The 21,501-nt window shown below is 46.1% G+C and overlaps 1 protein-coding gene across 1 annotated transcript in view; it reads right to left on the minus strand.

The window, feature by feature from the left end:
• SARS1 (seryl-tRNA synthetase 1) overlaps window positions 1-21,501 on the minus strand; it is a 75,253-nt gene that overhangs the window by 40,551 nt on the left and 13,201 nt on the right. The window contains exons 3-5 of the mRNA XM_069944376.1: window positions 19,788-19,868; window positions 17,074-17,232; window positions 11,514-11,657 (exon numbers count right to left, since the gene is read on the minus strand). Coding sequence (XP_069800477.1) covers window positions 11,514-11,657; window positions 17,074-17,232; window positions 19,788-19,868 — 384 coding nt within the window. The remainder of the gene's footprint in view (window positions 1-11,513; window positions 11,658-17,073; window positions 17,233-19,787; window positions 19,869-21,501) is intronic.

A 21,501-nucleotide genomic window follows, 5' to 3' on the forward strand; every position in this document is an offset into this window, starting at 1 on the left:
TCAGTCTGGGGCTCACAGAGCATTGTCTACACTGGATACAGCTGAGAGCAGGACTAGCTATGTACAATGTATCAGTCTGGAGCTCACAGAGCATTGTCTACACTGGATACAGCTGAGAGCAGGACTAGCTATGTACAATGTATCAGTCTGGGGCTCACAGAGCATTGTCTACACTGGATACAGAGCAGGACTAGCTATGTACAATGTATCAGTCTGGAGCTCACAGAGCATTGTCTACACTGCATACAGCTGGGAGCAGGACTAGCTACGTACAATGTATCAGTCTGGAGCTCACAGAGCATTGTCTACACTGGATACAGCTGAGAGCAGGACTAGCCATGTACAATGTATCAGTCTGGAGCTCACAGAGCATTGTCTACACTGGATACAGAGCAAGACTAGCTATGTACAATGTATCAGTCTGTAGAGCTCACAGAGCATTGTCTACACTGGATACAGCTGAGAGCAAGACTAGCTATGAACAATGTATCAGTCTGGTGTCCAGGCTGTTTGTATCCAGTGTAGACAATGCTCTGTGAGCTAGACTGGGGCAGGATGGCTCTACTGGCACTAAACAAGCTAGGAACAGACAAGGATCTGATCATGTAGGGAGGGCAGAACACGTGTGCGGTGTGGACTATGGGACCGGGCTGAGTCGCGCAGCGCTCCGTGTGGTATCCACGGGACATGAAGGGCCGCATCGGACGACTGGGGGCTGCTCTGCTGTGGCGGGCGAGTTGGGGTCAACTGTGCCGGCCGGGGGCTGCTCTGCCATGTGGGGTGAGTGGGGACCCGCTGTGCCGGCCGGCCGGGGGCTGCTCTGCCATGTGGGGTGAGTGGGGACCCGCTGTGCCGGCCGGCCGGGGGCTGCTCTGCCATGTGGGGTGAGTGGGGACCCGCTGTGCCGGCCGGCCGGGGGCTGCTCTGCCATGTGGGGTGAGTGGGGACCCGCGGTGTCGGCCGGCCGGGGGCTGCTCTGCCATGTGGGGTGAGTGGGGACCCGCGGTGTCGGCCGGACGGGGGCTGCTCTGCCATGTGGGGTGAGTGGGGACCCGCTGTGCCGGCCGGCCGGGGGCTGCTCTGCCATGTGGGGTGAGTGGGAACCCGCGGTGTCGGCCGGCCGGGGGCTGCTCTGCCATGTGGGGTGAGTGGGAACCCGCGGTGTCGGCCGGCCGGGGGCTGCTCTGCCATGTGGGGTGAGTGGATGACCGCTGTGCCGGGTGGGCGGAGGGCTGATACCTGTGTCGGGCTGGTGGGGGCCGCTCTGCTGTGCCGGGAAGACCGCTGTGATATGCCGGACGGGGGAGGATGGCAGGGGCGCTCTGACACACGGTGCTGGTCTCCTATGTGCAGTCCGTGCATCCCTGCACAGACTGCACATAGGAGGCTTCCTCCGGCCTGTGCAGCGCTTAGGGCTCAGGTAGGAAAATAGTAAAAATACCGCAGATACCGTCCTGGCAAAGTTGAGGTCGGTTAACCGACGCCAGAGACGGTATCGGTATTTTGACGGTATACCGCCCAGCCCTACTGCATGTATATGTACATTGTAAGTACAGCATGTGGGTGTGGGTATGTATAATGTATACTGTATGTATATGTGCACTGTAAGTACAGCATGTGGGTGTATGTATAGTGTATACTGTATGTACGCATATATGTTCACTGTAAGTACAGCATGTGGGTGTCTATGTATAATGTATACTGTATGTATGTATATGTGCACTGTAAGTACAGCATGTGGGTGTGTGTATGTATAATGTATACTGTATGTATATGTACACTAAGTACAGCATGTGGGTGTGTGTATGTATAATGTATACTGTATGTATATGTACACTGTAAGTACAGCATGTGGGTGTATGTATAATGTATACTGTATGTACGCATGTATATGTTCACTGTAAGTACAGCATGTGGGTGTATGTATAATGTATACTGTATGTATGTATATGTGCACTGTAAGTACAGCATGTGGGTGTATGTATAATGTATACTGTATGTACGCATGTATATGTTCACTGTAAGTACAGCATGTGGGTGTATGCATAATGTATACTGTATGTATGTATATGTGCACTGTAAGTACAGCATGTGGGTGTATGTATAATATATACTGTGTATGTATATGTACACTGTAAGTACAGCATGTGGGTGTGTGTATGTATAATGTATACTGTATGTATATGTACACTAAGTACAGCATGTGGGTGTGGGTGTGTATAATGTATACTGTATGTATATGTACACTAAGTACAGCATGTGGGTGTGGGTGGGTGTATGTATAATGTATGTATATGTACACTAAGTACAGCATGTGGGTGTGGGTGGGTGTATGTATAATGTATACTGTATGTATATGTACACTGTAAGTACAGCATGTGGGTGTCTATGTATAATGTATACTGTATGTACGCATGTATATGTTCACTGTAAGTACAGCATGTGGGTGTCTATGTATAATGTATGTATGTGTGTACGTATACTGTATGTATGTGGGGGTACATATAGTGTATGTAAACTGTATGTATGTGGGGATGTATATATAGTGTATGTGTATACTGTATGTATGTGGGTGTGTGTATGTCTGTATGTATGTGTACTGTGTGTGTATGTGTACTTTAAGTATGTATACTATATGTGCGTACATAGTGTATGTTTGTGAACTGTAAGTATGCATGTATACTGTATGTGTGTATGAAATATATATATGTGTGTGTGTTTGTTTGTTTGTTTGTATGTATGTGTACATACCCCCACTGCCCCGATCCGCTGCCCCACCCCCATCACGCAGATCCGCTGCCCCGCCCCCATCACACAGATCCGCTGCCCCGCCCCCATCACACAGATCCGCTGCCCCGCCCCCATCACACAGATCCGCTGCCCCGTGCCCCATCACACAGATCCGCTGCCCCGCCATCACACAGATCCGCTGCCCCGCCCCCCATCACACAGATCCGCTGCCCCGCCCCCATCACACAGATCCGCTGCCCCGCCCCATCACACAGATCCGCTGCCCCGCCCCCATCACACAGATCCGCTGCCCCGCCCCCATCACACAGATCCGCTGCCCCGCCCCCATCACACAGATCTGCTGCCCAGCCCCCATCACACAGATTCACCCCTAGCTCGCCCTTACTAATAATTATTAATGGAGCTAGCCGGATTGTGGCAAGTGGGGTGAAGCAGTGCTACTAACAGTCTTACCAGACCAAGGAGGAAGGGATGAAATGCACGGGAACAGCACAGAGGAGGGAGAGGGACGGATGGGGAGGAGTTTAGAAGCGGCTAATAACCCAAAACTTGTTTCTAAACACAGAAAATACACCAAACGTATTACCAAGAATAATAGCACTGGACAGATAAACTTCAAAAATTGTTTGGTTTAGAAATAAAATTCTCCATTTCTTAATGATTTTTATATGCTGAATTCAAAGATCACAAGGAAAAATGTGAATTGCCTCTAGTTTCTAGGATATCTTAGAGTACTCATGTGACTGTGAATTGTCTCTAGTTTCTAGGATATCTTAGAGTACTCATGTGACTATGAATTGTCTCTAGTTTCTATGATATGGGAGAGTTCTCACGTGACTGTGAATTGTCTCTAGTTTCTATGATATGGGAGAGTTCTCATGTGACTGTGAATTGTCTCTAGTTTCTATGATATGGGAGAGTTCTCATGTGACTGAATTGTCTCTAGTTTCTATGATATCGGAGAGTTCTCACGTGACTGTGAATTGTCTCTAGTTTCTATGATATCTCAGAGTTCTCATGTGACTGTGAATTGTCTCTAGTTTCTATGATATGGGAGAGTTCTCATGTGACTGAATTGTCTCTAGTTTCTATGATATGGGAGAGTTCTCATGTGACTGAATTGTCTCTAGTTTCTATGACATCAGAGAGTTCTCATGTGACTATGAATTGTCTCTAGTTTCTATGATATGGGAGAGTTCTCATGGGACTGTGAATTGTCTCTAGTTTCTATGATATGGGAGAGTTCTCATGGGACTGTGAATTGTCTCTAGTTTCTAGGATATCTTAGAGTACTCATGTGACTGTGAATTGTCTCTAGTTTCTAGGATATCTTAGAGTACTCATGTGACTGTGAATTGTCTCTAGTTTCTATGATATGGGAGAGTTCTCATGTGACTGTGAATTGTCTCTAGTTTCTATGAGATCAGAGAGTTCTCATGTGACTGTGAATTGTCTCTAGTTTCTATGATATGGGAGAGTTCTCATGTGACTGTGAATTGTCTCTAGTTTCTATGATATCTCAGAGTTCTCATGTGACTGTGAATTGTCTCTAGTTTCTATGAGATCAGAGAGTTCTCATGTGACTGTGAATTGGCTCTAGTTTCTATGATATGGGAGAGTTCTCATGTGACTGTGAATTGTCTCTAGTTTCTATGATATCGCAGAGTTCTCATGTGACTGTGAATTGTCTCTAGTTTCTATGATATGGGAGAGTTCTCATGTGACTGTGAATTGTCTCTAGTTTCTATGATATGGGAGAGTTCTCATGTGACTGTGAATTGTCTCTAGTTTCTATGATATCGGAGAGTTCTCATGTGACTGTGAATTGTCTCTAGTTTCTATGATATGGGAGAGTTCTCATGTGACTGAATTGTCTCTAGTTTCTATGATATGGGAGAGTTCTCATGTGACTGAATTGTCTCTAGTTTCTATGATATCGCAGAGTTCTCATGTGACTGTGAATTGTCTCTAGTTTCTATGATATCGGAGAGTTCTCATGTGACTGTGAATTGTCTCTAGTTTCTATGATATGGGAGAGTTCTCATGTGACTGTGAATTGTCTCTAGTTTCTATGATATGGGAGAGTTCTCATGTGACTGTGAATTGTCTTTAGTTTCTATGATATGGGAGAGTTCTCATGTGACTGTGAATTGTCTCTAGTTTCTATGATATCGCAGAGTTCTCATGTGACTGTGAATTGTCTCTAGTTTCTATGATATGGGAGAGTTCTCATGTGACTGTGAATTGTCTCTAGTTTCTATGAGATCAGAGAGTTCTCATGTGACTGAATTGTCTCTAGTTTCTATATCGGAGAGTTCTCATGTGACTGTGAATTGTCTCTAGTTTCTATGATATCTCAGAGTTCTCATGTGACTGAATTGTCTCTAGTTTCTATGACATCAGAGAGTTCTCATGTGACTGTGAATTGTCTCTAGTTTCTATGATATCGGAGAGTTTTCATGTGAATGTGAATTGTCTCTAGTTTCTATGATATGGGAGAGTTCTCATGTGACTGTGAATTGTCTCTAGTTTCTATGATATGGGAGAGTTCTCATGTGACTGTGAATTGTCTCTAGTTTCTATGATATGGGAGAGTTCTCATGTGACTGAATTGTCTCTAGTTTCTATGATATCAGAGAGTTCTCATGTGACTGTGAATTGTCTCTAGTTTCTATGATATGGGAGAGTTCTCATGTGACTGTGAATTGTCTCTAGTTTCTATGATATCTCAGAGTTCTCATGTGACTGTGAATTGTCTCTAGTTTCTATGATATGGGAGAGTTCTCATGTGACTGTGAATTATCTCTAGTTTCTATGATATGGGAGAGTTCTCATGTGACTGAGTTGTCTCTAGTTTCTATGACATCAGAGAGTTCTCATGTGACTGTGAATTGTTTCTAGTTTCTATGATATGGGAGAGTTCTCATGTGACTGTGAATTGTCTCTAGATTCTATGATATCGCAGAGTTCTCATGTGACTGTGAATTGTCTTTAGTTTCTATGATATGGGAGAGTTCTCATGTGACTGTGAATTGTCTCTAGTTTCTATATCGGAGAGTTCTCATGTGAATGTGAATTGTCTCTAGTTTCTATGATATCTCAGAGTACTCATGTGACTGAATTGTCTCTAGTTTCTATGATATGGGAGAGTTCTCATGTGACTGAATTGTCTCTAGTTTCTATGATATCGGAGAGTTCTCATGTGACTGAATTGTCTCTAGTTTCTATATCGGAGAGTTCTCATGTGAATGTGAATTGTCTCTAGTTTCTATGATATCTCAGAGTACTCATGTGACTGAATTGTCTCTAGTTTCTATGATATGGGAGAGTTCTCATGTGACTGAATTGTCTCTAGTTTCTATGATATCGGAGAGTTCTCATGTGACTGAATTGTCTCTAGTTTCTATGATATGGGAGAGTTCTCATGTGACTGAGTTGTCTCTAGTTTCTATGACATCAGAGAGTTCTCATGTGACTGTGAATTGTCTCTAGTTTCTATGATATCGCAGAGTTCTCATGTGACTGAATTGTCTCTAGTTTCTATGATATGGGAGAGTTCTCATGTGACTGTGAATTGTCTCTAGTTTCTATGATATCGGAGAGTTTTCATGTGAATGTGAATTGTCTCTAGTTTCTATGATATGGGAGAGTTCTCATGTGACTGTGAATTGTCTCTAGTTTCTATGATATGGGAGAGTTCTCATGTGACTGTGAATTGTCTCTAGTTTCTATGATATCTCAGAGTTCTCATGTGACTGTGAATTGTCTCTAGTTTCTATGATATGGGAGAGTTCTCATGTGACTGTGAATTGTCTCTAGTTTCTATGATATCAGAGAGTTCTCATGTGACTGAATTGTCTCTAGTTTCTATGATATCGCAGAGTTCTCATGTGACTGTGAATTGTCTCTAGTTTCTATGATATGGGAGAGTTCTCATGTGACTGAGTTGTCTCTAGTTTCTATGACATCCGAGAGTTCTCATGTGACTGTGAATTGTTTCTAGTTTCTATGATATGGGAGAGTTCTCATGTGACTGTGAATTGTCTCTAGATTCTATGATATCGCAGAGTTCTCATGTGACTGTGAATTGTCTTTAGTTTCTATGATATGGGAGAGTTCTCATGTGACTGTGAATTGTCTCTAGTTTCTATGATATGGGAGAGTTCTCATGTGACTGTGAATTGTCTCTAGTTTCTATGATATCAGAGAGTTCTCATGTGACTGTTTTGTGAATTGTCTCTAGTTTCTATGATATGGGAGAGTTCTCATGTGACTGTGAATTATCTCTAGTTTCTATGATATGGGAGAGTTCTCATGTGACTGAGTTGTCTCTAGTTTCTATGACATCCGAGAGTTCTCATGTGACTGTGAATTGTTTCTAGTTTCTATGATATGGGAGAGTTCTCATGTGACTGTGAATTGTCTCTAGATTCTATGATATCGCAGAGTTCTCATGTGACTGTGAATTGTCTTTAGTTTCTATGATATGGGAGAGTTCTCATGTGACTGTGAATTGTCTCTAGTTTCTATGATATGGGAGAGTTCTCATGTGACTGTGAATTGTCTCTAGTTTCTATGATATGGGAGAGTTCTCATGTGACTGAATTGTCTCTAGTTTCTATATCGGAGAGTTCTCATGTGAATGTGAATTGTCTCTAGTTTCTATGATATCGGAGAGTTCTCATGTGACTGAATTGTCTCTAGTTTCTATGATATGGGAGAGTTCTCATGTGACTGAGTTGTCTCTAGTTTCTATGACATCAGAGAGTTCTCATGTGACTGTGAATTGTCTCTAGTTTCTATGATATCGCAGAGTTCTCATGTGACTGAATTGTCTCTAGTTTCTATGATATGGGAGAGTTCTCATGTGACTGTGAATTGTCTCTAGTTTCTATGATATCGGAGAGTTTTCATGTGAATGTGAATTGTCTCTAGTTTCTATGATATGGGAGAGTTCTCATGTGACTGTGAATTGTCTCTAGTTTCTATGATATGGGAGAGTTCTCATGTGACTGTGAATTGTCTCTAGTTTCTATGATATCGGAGAGTTCTCATGTGACTGTGAATTGTCTCTAGTTTCTATGATATCGGAGAGTTCTCATGTGACTGAATTGTCTCTAGTTTCTATGATATCAGAGAGTTCTCATGTGACTGTGAATTGTCTCTAGTTTCTATGATATCGGAGAGTTCTCATGTGACTGTGAATTGTCTCTAGTTTCTATGATATGGGAGAGTTCTCATGTGACTGTGAATTGTCTCTAGTTTCTATGATATGGGAGAGTTCTCATGTGACTGTGAATTGTCTCTAGTTTCTATGATATGGGAGAGTTCTCATGTGACTGAATTGTCTCTAGTTTCTATGATATGGGAGAGTTCTCATGTGACTGTGAATTGTCTCTAGTTTCTATGATATGGGAGAGTTCTCATGTGACTGTGAATTGTCTCTAGTTTCTATGATATGGGAGAGTTCTCATGTGACTGAGTTGTCTCTAGTTTCTATGATATCTCAGAGTTCTCATGTGACTGAATTGTCTCTAGTTTCTATGATATGGGAGAGTTCTCATGTGACTGTGAATTGTCTCTAGTTTCTATGATATCGCAGAGTTCTCATGTGACTATGAATTGTCTCTAGTTTCTATGATATCGGGGAGTTCTCATGTGACTGTGAATTGTCTCTAGTTTCTATGATATCGGGGAGTTCTCATGTGACTGTGAATTGTCTCTAGTTTCTATGATATGGGAGAGTTCTCATGTGACTGAATTGTCTCTAGTTTCTATGATATGGGAGAGTTCTCATGTGACTGATTTGTGAATTGTCTCTAGTTTCTATGATATGGGAGAGTTCTCATGTGACTGTGAATTGTCTCTAGTTTCCATGATATCAGAGAGTTCTCATGTGACTGAATTGTCTCTAGTTTCTATGATATCGGAGAGTTCTCATGTGACTGTGAATTGTCTCTAGTTTCCATGATATCAGAGAGTTCTCATGTGACTGTGAATTGTCTCTAGTTTCTATGATATGGGAGAGTTCTCATGTGACTGAATTGTCTCTAGTTTCTATGATATGGGAGAGTTCTCATGTGACTGATTTGTGAATTGTCTCTAGTTTCTATGATATGGGAGAGTTCTCATGTGACTGTGAATTGTCTCTAGTTTCTATGATATCAGAGAGTTCTCATGTGACTGTGAATTGTCTCTAGTTTCTATGATATGGGAGAGTTCTCATGTGACTGTGAATTGTCTCTAGTTTCTATGATATCGCAGAGTTCTCATGTGACTGTGAATTGTCTCTAGTTTCCATGATATCAGAGAGTTCTCATGTGACTGAATTGTCTCTAGTTTCTATGATATCGGAGAGTTCTCATGTGACTGTGAATTGTCTCTAGTTTCTATGATATCAGAGAGTTCTCATGTGACTGTGAATTGTCTCTAGTTTCTATGATATGGGAGAGTTCTCATGTGACTGTGAATTGTCTCTAGTTTCTATGATATCAGAGAGTTCTCATGTGACTGAATTGTCTCTAGTTTCTATGATATCGGAGAATTCTCATGTGACTGTGAATTGTCTCTAGTTTCCATGATATCAGAGAGTTCTCATGTGACTGTGAATTGTATAGAATCCAGTATAATAGCCGACAGATTTATTACTTCTGCATCATAAGGAAGCTCGGTTACTGCTCAGAAACTCCTGAAATATATTCATAGGAAACTTAGTTCTATCTGAGATCACCTACAATTTACAGGCAGATCCAAGAACTTTTACAAATTAATTCTATTGACCTCTGGGATGTCGCTCCTTATTCCATGGGTTCAATACATTTACACCTGTCTTTTGCTCTCATCCATGGGATTGTCTCTGATACATACTGTACATGCGTCCATCCGCCGGTGTTTCCCTTCGGCACAGTAGAGAATCACCGGAGGGAAACGCATTTCTGAACTGACAGGGACAGATGTCCCTGTCCGTGCCCCCCCCCCCCCCCCATTAACCCTTGTCACCTTGGCCATGCAGCAGAGTGCTCCCTTGCAGGGGGAGAAGCCCCCCAGCTCCTCTCTACAGTGCAGCACTATGGCACAGGGGTAGGGAACCCAGCCTCTCCAGCTGCTGAAAAACTACAACTCTCATCATGTCTGGGATATCCAAGCATGATGAAGTTGTAGTTCTGCAACAGCTGGAGAGCCAAGGTTCCCCATCCCTGTAGTAGCAGATGCCCCCATGTACTGCTGCCCACAGTAGAGGGCTCCGGTGTCCTGCTGCCCCCTATATAGATCGCCCCTGTAATGCTGAAGAGGGAAAAATATGGTGACAACTGATGAAACAAACCTATGGAAACTGATATTAAATCATAGGAACTGATAGAAAAACTGATGACAACTCAAGCCTTTTTGTTATCAGTTGTGGCATCAGTTGTGGTCAATATCTTTAAAAAAACGGAAACGGATGCAACTAATATATGTAAACTAGAACTAACTGTCCAACAGTAATCTGCTAGTATTGATGGGTTCCATGAAGGCTAGGTTCACACTGCGTTTTTGCAATCAGTTTTTTTACATCCGTTTTGTGTGCATCCGTTTTGATCTGTTTTTTTTATTGACTTCCATTTTTTAAAAAAACGGATGAAAACAGATCCGTTTTTTTTTTTTTACGGACACAAAAACATAGCTGACACACTAGTTATGTGTCCGTTAAAAAAAAATGGATCCTTTTTTTTTATAATGGAAGTCAATGGAAAAACGGATCAAAACTGATGCACAGAAATGCATCAGTTTTTTTTTTGCAAAAAACGGATGAAAAAATGGATTGCAAAAACGCAGTGTGAACCTAGCCTTACCCTGATACCTTTGTTCACTCAAAGATGATGCAATATACCAGCTGATGATGCAAACTTTTCCCAGTATTGTATCACAGGCTGTGAGAAGTATAGAAAGTACGTCTATATCTTGAAAATTACAGCCAATTTCAAAATTTGAACATTATTTCCGATCTCAGCACCGCAAAATTAGTTGAGGTCAACTGTTTTCATGTCGGAAACTTTTTGGCTGTTACCAGTGTAATTAGTCTAAGGCCGGCAGCCCTAGTGATACCGCCGCCTGTGCCCTGGCCGTCATTACAAAGGTTTTATTCTGTGGTGGCACCGCAGCCCCAGTGTCACAGAGGCGGGGCTTCTCTCTGGTTGAGTCTCCTCTCCATGGTGTTACCAGTGTCACAGAGGTGGGACTTCTCTCTGGTTGAGTCTTCTCTCCTTGCCTTGGTGTCACAGAGGCAGGGCTTCTTGTGGTAGAGTCTTCTCTCCTTGGTGTCACCAGTGTCACAGAGGCGGGGCTTCTTTGTAGGTGAGGCCCATCTCCCTGCCTCAGTCTGATGTTGTAAACCATGTCCCACCCATGTGAAGTCATTTGGGGAAGGAGCACCTGATCCTAGTAAAACAAGTGGTGCACCAAGACTGGGCAAGTGGACTCAATGGCAGAGAAGCCCCGCCTCTGTGACACTAGGGTTGCCCTGCCTCTGTGACACTGGGGTTGCCCCGCCATCACTGAATAAACCATTCAGAAAAAGGAACCAAAGAAACGACGAACAAAGGTAAATATGCACATGGGGATAGCGTCACACAGCAATGGATCTCGTACAAACTGCATTTAAAGGGGTTTTCCAGGCAAAATTTACTGCTATCTGCCCTTTAAGTGAATAGGAGTCTCCGCTACACAATGGAGACATTTGTTGCAGGTGTCCTGCGGAGATCTCATCACAGACCAGCACCAACCTTCAGGAAGTAGCCTCTGTTACCAGCGACAACCGTGCCCTTCTCTCCCTCGAAGCCGTCCACCATGGTGACCAGGTCCACGTGGGAATATTTCTTCCGCTCGGTACAATCCCCTGATACACGTTCCACTTTGTTATCGTTATCCTGCAAGAAGCAAAATCATCAGAACAAAAAGTCTCCTCAATTTTGGAAAAAGCACAGAACGTAATACAGAATGCGAGACGGCGACCTCATCAACCGGGAGTGTGCACAAGTGTAACCGTGCTACACCAGATCACCAACCAGGAGGGTGCACAAGTGTAACCGCGCTACACCAGATCACCAACCAGGAGTGTGCACAAGTGTAACCGCGCTACACCAGATCACCAACCAGGAGGGTGCACAAGTGTAACCGCGCTACACCAGATCACCAACCAGGAGTGTGCACAAGTGTAACCGCGCTACACCAGATCACCAACCAGGAGTGTGCACAAGTGTAACCGCGCTAGATCACCAACCGGGAGTGTGCACAAGTGTAACCGCGCTACACCAGATCACCAACCAGGAGTGTGCACAAGTGTAACCGCGCTACACCAGATCACCAACCAGGAGGGTGCACAAGTGTAACCGCGCTACACCAGATCACCAACCAGGAGTGTGCACAAGTGTAACCGCGCTAGATCACCAACCGGGAGTGTACACAAGTGTAACCGCGCTAGATCACCAACCGGGAGTGTACACAAGTGTTACCGTGCTAAATCAGATCACCAACCGGGAGTGTACACAAGTGTAACCGCGCTACACCAGTTCACCAATTGGAAGTGTACACAAGTGTAACCGCGCTAAATCAGATCACCAACCGAGTGTACACAAGTGTAACCGCGCTAGATCACCAACCGGGAGTGTACACAAGTGTAACCGCGCTACACCAGTTCACCAATTGGAAGTGTACACAAGTGTAACCGCGCTAAATCAGATCACCAACCGAGTGTGCACAAGTGTAACCGCGCTACACCAGTTCATCAATTGGAAGTGTACACAAGTGTAACCGCGCTAAATCAGATCACCAACCGAGTGTACACAAGTGTAACCGCGCTAGATCACCAACCGGGAGTGTACACAAGTGTAACCGCGCTACACCAGTTCACCAATTGGAAGTGTACACAAGTGTAACCGCGCTAAATCAGATCACCAACCGAGTGTACACAAGTGTAACCGCGCTACAACAGATCACCAACCGGGAGTGTACACAAGTGTAACCGCGCTACACCAGATCACCAACCAGGATTGTGCACAAGTGTAACCGCGCTAGATCACCAACCGGGAGTGTACACAAGTGTAACCGCGCTACAACAGATCACCAACCGGGAGTGTACACAAGTGTAACCGCGCTACACCAGATCACCAACCAGGAGTGTGCACAAGTGTAACTGCGCTACACCAGATCACCAACCAGGAGTGTGCACAAGTGTAACCGCGCTAGATCACCAACCGGGAGTGTACACAAGTGTAACCGCACTAAATCAGATCACCAACTGAGAGTGTACACAAGTGTAACTTCGCTAAACCAGATCACCAACCGGGAGTGTACACAAGTGTAACTTCGCTAAACCAGATCACCAACCGGGAGTGTACACAAGTGTAACCGCGCTAGATCACCAACCGGGAGTGTACACAAGTGTTACCGTGCTAAATCAGATCACCAACCGGGAGTGTACACAAGTGTAACCGCGCTACAACAGATCACCAACCGGGAGTGTACACAAGTGTAACCGCGCTACACCAGATCACCAACCAGGAGTGTGCACAAGTGTAACTGCGCTACACCAGAAAACCAACCAGGAGTGTGCACAACTGTAACCGTGCTAGATCACCAACCGGGAGTGTACACAAGTGTTACCGTGCTAAATCAGATCACCAACCGGGAGTGTACACAAGTGTAACCGCGCTACAACAGATCATCAACCGGGAGTGTACACAAGTGTAACCGCGCTAGATCACCAACCAGGAGTGTGCACAAGTGTAACCGCGCTACACCAGATCACCAACCAGGAGTGTGCACAAGTGTAACCGCGCTACACCAGATCACCAACCAGGAGTGTGCACAAGTGTAACCGCGCTAGATCACCAACCAGGAGTGTGCACAAGTGTAACCGCGCTACACCAGATCACCAACCAGGAGTGTGCACAAGTGTAACCGCGCTACACCAGATCACCAACCAGGAGTGTGCACAAGTGTAACCGCGCTACACCAGATCACCAACCAGGAGGGTGCACAAGTGTAACCGCGCTAGATCACCAACCGGGAGTGTACACAAGTGTAACCGCGCTACACCAGATCACCAACCAGGAGTGTGCACAAGTGTAACCGCGCTAGATCACCAACCGGGAGTGTACACAAGTGTAACCGCGCTACACCAGATCACCAACCGGGAGTGTGCACAAGTGTAACCGCGCTAGATCACCAACCGGGAGTGTACACAAGTGTTACCGTGCTAAATCAGATCACCAACCGGGAGTGTACACAAGTGTAACCGCGCTAAATCAGATCACCAACCGGGAGTGTACACAAGTGTAACCGCGCTAAACCAGATCACCAACCGGGAGTGTACACAAGTGTAACCGCGCTAGATCACCAACCGGGAGTGTGCACAAGTGTAACCGCGCTAAACCAGATCACCAACCGGGAGTGTACACAAGTGTAACCGCGCTAGATCACCAACCGGGAGTGTACACAAGTGTTACCGTGCTACACCAGATCACCAACCGGGAGTGTACACAAGTGTAACCGCGCTAAATCAGATCACCAACTGAGAGTGTACACAAGTGTAACCGCGCTACACCAGATCACCAACCAGGAGTGTGCACAAGTGTAACCGCGCTAAACCAGATCACCAACCGGGAGTGTGCACAAGTGTAACCGCGCTAAACCAGATCACCAACCGGGAGTGTGCACAAGTGTAACCGCGCTAAACCAGATCACCAACCGGGAGTGTGCACAAGTGTAACCGCGCTAAACCAGATCACCAACCGGGAGTGTACACAAGTGTAACCGCGCTAAACCAGATCACCAACCGGGAGTGTGCACAAGTGTAACCGCGCTAAACCAGATCACCAACCGGGAGTGTGCACAAGTGTAACCGTGCTACACCAGATCACCAACCAGGAGGGTACACAAGTGTAACCGTGCTAACCGTGCTACACCAGATCACCAACCAGGAGGGTACACAAGTGTAACCGCGCTAAACCAGAACCCAGGCCCCAGCCTGCGCGCAATACTAGCTATAGTACCACCTATACTACCATCTATAAACCCTCTATATACCCTCTATAGTACCATCCATACACCATCTATACACCCTTTATAACCCCCCCTACACCCTCAATAATACCATCCATACACCCCCCTACACCCTCTATAATACCATCCATAAACACTCTATACACCCTCCATAGTACCATCCCTACACCCTCTATAGAACTATCCATACACCCTCTATAATACCCTCCATACACCCCACATACACCCTCTATAATACCATCCATACACCCCCCTACACCCTCTATAACACCATCCATACACCCCCCTACACCCTCTATAACACCATCCATACACCCCCCTACACCCTCTATAATACCATCCATAAACACTCTATACACCCTCCATAGTACCATCCCTACACCCTCTATATACCCTCCATACACACTCTATACACCCTCCTTACAGCCTCTATATACCCTCCATACACCCTCTATATACCCCCCATTTACTCTCTATAATACCATCCATACACACTCTATACACCCTCCTTACACCCCTCTATATACCCTCCTTACAGCCTCTATATACCATCCATATACCCTCTATACACCCCCCATACACCCTCTATATACCCTCCAACACACCCCTATACACTCTCTATAATACCATCCATACACCCTCCTTACACCCTCTATAATACCCTCCATGCACCCTCTATAATACCCTCCATGCACCCTCTATAATACCCTCCATGCACCCTCTATAATACCCTCCATGCACCCTCTATAATACCCTCCATGCACCCTCTATAATACTCTCCATGCACCCTCTATAATACCCTCCATGCACCCTCTATAATACCCTCCATACACCCTCCATATACCCTCCATGCACCCTCTATAATACCCTCCATGCACCCTCTATAATACTCTCCATGCACCCTCTATAATACCCTCCATGCACCCTCTATAATACCCTCCATACACCCTCTATAATACCCTCCATATACCCTCCATACACCCTCTATATACCCTCCATACACCCTCCATATACCCTCCATGCACCCTCTATAATACCCTCCATGCACCCTCTATAATACCCTCCATGCACCCTCTATAATACCCTCCATGCACCCTCTATAATACCCTCCATGCACCCTCTATAATACCCTCCATGCACCCTCTATAATACCCTCCATGCACCCTCTATAATACCCTCCATGCACCCTCTATATACCCTCCATACACCCTCTATATACCCTCCATACACCCTCTATATACCCTCCATACACCCTCTATATACCCTCCATACACCCTCTATATACCCTCCATACACCCTCCATACACCCTCTATATACCCTCCATACACCCTCTATATACCCTCCATACACCCTCTATATACCCTCCATACACCCTCTATATACCCTCCATACACCCTCTATAATACCCTCCATACACCCTCTATATACCCTCCATACACCCTCTATATACCCTCTATACACCCTCTATAATACCCTCCATAACACCCTCCATGCACCCTCTATAATACCCTCCATACACCCTCTATATACCCTCCATACACCCTCTATATACCCTCCATACACCCTCTATATACCCTCTATAATACCCTCCATACACCCTCTATATACCCTCCATACACCCTCTATATACCCTCCATACACCCTCTATATACCCTCCATACATCCTCTATATACCCTCCATACACCCTCTATAATACCCTCCATATACCCTCCATACACCCTCTATAATACCCTCCATACACCCTCTATAATACCCTCCATACACCCTCTATATACCCTCCATACACCCTCCATATACCCTCCATGCACCCTCTATAATACCCTCCATAACACCCTCTATAATACCCTCCATAACACCCTCCATACACCCTCTATAATACCCTCCATACACCCTCTATAATACCCTCCATACACCCTCTATATACCCTCCATACACCCTCTATATACCCTCCATACACCCTCTATATACCCTCCATACACCCTCTATAATACCCTCCATACACCCTCTATATACCCTCTATATACCCTCCATACACCCTCTATATACCCTCCATACACCCTCTATATACCCTCTATATACCCTCCATACATCCTCTATATACCCTCCATACACCCTCTATAATACCCTCCATAACACCCTCCATACACCCTCTATAATACCCTCCATGCACCCTCCATATACCCTCCATACATCCTCTATATACCCTCCATACATCCTCTATATACCCTCCATACACCCTCTATATACCCTCCATATACCCCCCACATGAGGCACCTACCTCGTCGTTACTGATGGGCACGCTGGGATGCAGCAGGTTTCCGATCTCTCGCAGACACTCAAAGCGCGCCGTCTCCAGCTGTAGTCGCTTTGCGTCGGTTTCGGCCATTTTTTCATCTATGAGGAGCCGCAGCTTTTTGATCTGAGTTACTGTGAGAGACTGAGAGACAGAGAGCGGTGAAATCTCCAGAAGAGCGGCCGTTACTGGCGTGTGTAACCCCTCAATGGCCGCGCTGGGGTTCTCCCCTCCTGGGGTATAAAGGGCCGCTGCATGGGGGGGTTATGTCTTGCCTCACCGATTGTACTTTGTGACGTTACACTTCAATGTCCCATAACACCCCGAAAATGATCAGACAGTACAAAAAAAGTTTAGTTTTTTTTTGTTATGTTTGGGGGGTGACGGGGTTATCCATGTTCCTTTGCAATTTTTATTGGTACCATGCCTGGCGTACACCAGAGTGCGGGCCTGTGCTCTGGTGTATCGGCGGCCCGCGCTTGTGTGTATGTGTGGCCTGTGCTTGTGTGTACGGACGGCCCACGCTTGTGTGTATGTGTGGCCTGTGCTTGTGTGTACGGACGGCCCACGCTTGAGTGTATGTGTGGCCTGTGCTTGTGTGTACGGACGGCCCACGCTTGTGTGTATGTGTGGCCTGTGCTTGTGTGTACGGATGGCCCACGCTTGTGTGTATGTGTGGCCTGTGCTTGTGTGTACGGACAGCCCACGCTTGAGTGTATGTGTGGCCTGTGCTTGTGTGTACGGACGGCCCACGCTTGTGTGTACGGACGGCCCACGCTTGTGTGTATGTGTGGCCTGTGCTTGTGTGTACGGACGGCCCACGCTTGTGTGTATGTGTGGCCTGTGCTTGTGTGTACGGACGGCCCACGCTTGAGTGTATGTGTGGCCTGTGCTTGTGTGTACGGACGGCCCACGCTTGTGTGTATGTGTGGCCTGTGCTTGTGTGTACGGACGGCCCACGCTTGTGTGTACGGACGGCCCACGCTTGTGTGTATGTGTGGCCTGTGCTTGTGTGTACGGACGGCCCACGCTTGTGTGTATGTGTGGCCTGTGCTTGTGTGTACGGACGGCCCACGCTTGAGTGTATGTGTGGCCTGTGCTTGTGTGTACGGACGGCCCACGCTTGTGTGTACGGACAGCCCACGCTTGTGTGTATGTGTGGCCTGTGCTTGTGTGTACGGACGGCCCACGCTTGTGTGTATGTGTGGCCTGTGCTTGTGTGTACGGACGGCCCACGCTTGTGTGTACAACCACCTCACCCTTGTGTGTATGTGTGGCCTGTGCTTGTGTGTACTGACGGCCCACGCTTGTGTGTACGGACGGCCCACGCTTGTGTGTACAACCACCTCACCCTTGTGTGTATGTGTGGCCTGTGCTTGTGTGTACTGACGGCCCACGCTTGTGTGTACGGACGGCCCACGCTTGTGTGTACAACCACCTCACCCTTGTGTGTATGTGTGGCCTGTGCTTGTGTGTACGGACGGCCCGTGCGGAGGATGGCTCCAGGCTGGCTAGGAGCGGCGGTCCCCGGATGGCGGGCAGGAGTCCTCAATAAGTTAAAAGAAAATGGCTGCGTGCACATAATTAATTTTCAAAAACAAAATTCTGCACTGTGTTGAGCAGGGAGAGCCGACCGTCCCAGACTCTGCAGCCTGAACCCATCTTATCCACACGCTGGTGATATCACCTTCCCTGCAGGGAGAGCCGACCGTCCCAGCCTCCGCGGCCTGATTTATCCACACGCTGGTGGCGTCATCTTCCCTGCAGGGAGAGCCAACCGTCCTAGCCTCCGCGGCCTGATCCCATCTTAACCACATGCTGGTGGCATCTTCCCTGCAGGGAGAGCCGGCCATCCCAGCCTGCTCCCATCTTATCCACACGCTTGTGGCGTCATCTTCCCTCTGATCGGGTCCGTGATGGTCAGGGCGATCTTTACGGATGGTGTCAGCCAAATATTGTTGCCAGAATGAGGGAACTTGAAGTGATTCTGTGATCCGTGAATACCGTGGCAGCAGCACCGCGCGGCCGGCCCTCTGTTACGAAGGTCTGGGGATTCTTCTGGTATAATTATACCTAGATGCAACCTGGTCCAGAGAGTCATAGAGGCGGGACTTCTGTGTCCCCTCCCCACACCTCAGCCCAGCACTGTAATCCACACTCCTGAACCACATTATACAAGTGCAGGACCGAGGTGGGGAAGAGAGTGAGGGACACAGAAGCCCCGCCTCTGTGACTCTCTGGACCACTTGGCACCAAGGTTTAACTCTACCAGAAGCAGCCTGGACCTGGCAGCTGCCGCAGATCCTGCTATGGATGTCGGCCGTGTGATCACAGGTAACAAGATCCCTTTAAGGATTATTTTCAAATATAGAAAATAAAATGAAAAAATATTTGTAACATAAAACTTGACTTAAAGTGAACCTGTCACCTGGCAAGTGAGAAGCCCAGCGCTGCCGGAGTTACACAGAACACCCCGAGGACCTTTCATTAGCCAAAGTGCCAAAGAGGCGTGGCCAGACAGATCACAGCACTCATTTGCCTGGGCCAGACCCCTTTGGCACTTCACTGCAGCATAAAACAGTATCAGCAGAATGTGGTCACAGAAGGTAATGGGCCGACCCCTCCCCATGGACTCTCAGCGCTCCGGACCTCCATCCCCAGGTGACTGCAAACAATAGGTGGTATTGCAGCAAACTTACACTTAGAACGTCCGCTGTGACTTCCTCCACATTACAGATATTGTCCGGAAGAACGTCCGAGTCACCAACAGGCTCCTTCCTCTGTAACAACAAAGAAGACAAAAAATCTAAGTTAGTCTGATCGTTTGTATGGGTTTCCTGTACATGTGACCTCCTGGGCATTCTACAGATCGAGCGGGATGCGTCCGACGGCGCAGAGACACGAGCCAATGCCTGCCCCGGCGCAGAGACACGAGCCAATGTCTGCCCCGGCGGGATGTGTGTGTGTGTATTACACTACTATGGTGTGTGTGTGTGTGTGTATTACACTAGTATGGTGTGTGTGTGTTTGTGTGTGTGTGTATTACACTAGTATGGTGTGTGTGTGTGTGTGTGTGTGTGTGTATTACACTCGTATGGTGTGTGTGTGTGTGTGTGTGTATTACACTCGTATGGTGTGTGTGTGTGTGTGTGTATTACACTCGTATGGTGTGTGTGTGTGTGTGTATTACACTCGTATGGTGTGTGTGTGTGTGTGTATTACACTCGTATGGTGTGTGTGTGTGTGTGTGTGTATTACACTCGTATGGTGTGTGTGTGTGTGTATTACACTCGTATGGTGTGTGTGTGTGTATTACACTCGTATGGTGTGTGTGTGTGTGTGTGTGTGTATTACACTAGTATGGTGTGTGTGTGTGTGTATTACACTAGTATGGTGTGTGTGTGTGTATTACACTAGTATGGTGTGTGTGTGTGTATTACACTAGTATGGTGTGTGTGTGTGTGTGTGTGTGTATTACACTAGTATGGTGTGTGTGTGTGTGTGTGTGTGTGTGTATTACACTAGTATGGTGTGTGTGTGTGTATTACACTAGTATGGTGTGTGTGTGTGTGTGTGTGTGTGTATTACACTAGTATGGTGTGTGTGTGTGTATTACACTAGTATGGTGTGTGTGTGTGTGTGTATTACACTAGTATGGTGTGTGTGTGTGTGTGTGTATTACACTAGTATGGTGTGTGTGTGTGTGTGTATTACACTAGTATGGTGTGTGTGTGTGTGTATTACACTAGTATGGTGTGTGTGTGTGTGTATTACACTAGTATGGTGTGTGTGTGTGTGTATTACACTAGTATGGTGTGTGTGTGTGTGTGTGTATTACACTAGTATGGTGTGTGTGTGTGTGTATTACACTAGTATGGTGTGTGTGTGTGTGTGTGTGTGTGTATTACACTAGTATGGTGTGTGTGTGTGTGTATTACACTAGTATGGTGTGTGTGTGTGTGTATTACACTAGTATGGTGTGTGTGTGTGTATTACACTAGTATGGTGTGTGTGTGTGTGTGTGTGTGTATTACACTAGTATGGTGTGTGTGTGTGTATTACACTAGTATGGTGTGTGTGTGTGTGTGTATTACACTAGTATGGTGTGTGTGTGTGTGTATTACACTAGTATGGTGTGTGTGTGTGTGTATTACACTAGTATGGTGTGTGTGTGTGTGTATTACACTAGTATGGTGTGTGTGTGTGTGTATTACACTAGTATGGTGTGTGTGTGTGTGTATTACACTAGTATGGTGTGTGTGTGTGTGTGTGTGTATTACACTAGTATGGTGTGTGTGTGTGTGTGTGTATTACACTAGTATGGTGTGTGTGTGTGTGTGTATTACACTAGTATGGTGTGTGTGTGTGTGTGTGTGTATTACACTAGTATGGTGTGTGTGTGTGTGTATTACA

The sequence above is a fragment of the Dendropsophus ebraccatus genome, chromosome 11 (assembly GCF_027789765.1).
Source record: "Dendropsophus ebraccatus isolate aDenEbr1 chromosome 11, aDenEbr1.pat, whole genome shotgun sequence".
Taxonomy (NCBI): Eukaryota; Metazoa; Chordata; class Amphibia; order Anura; family Hylidae; genus Dendropsophus; species Dendropsophus ebraccatus.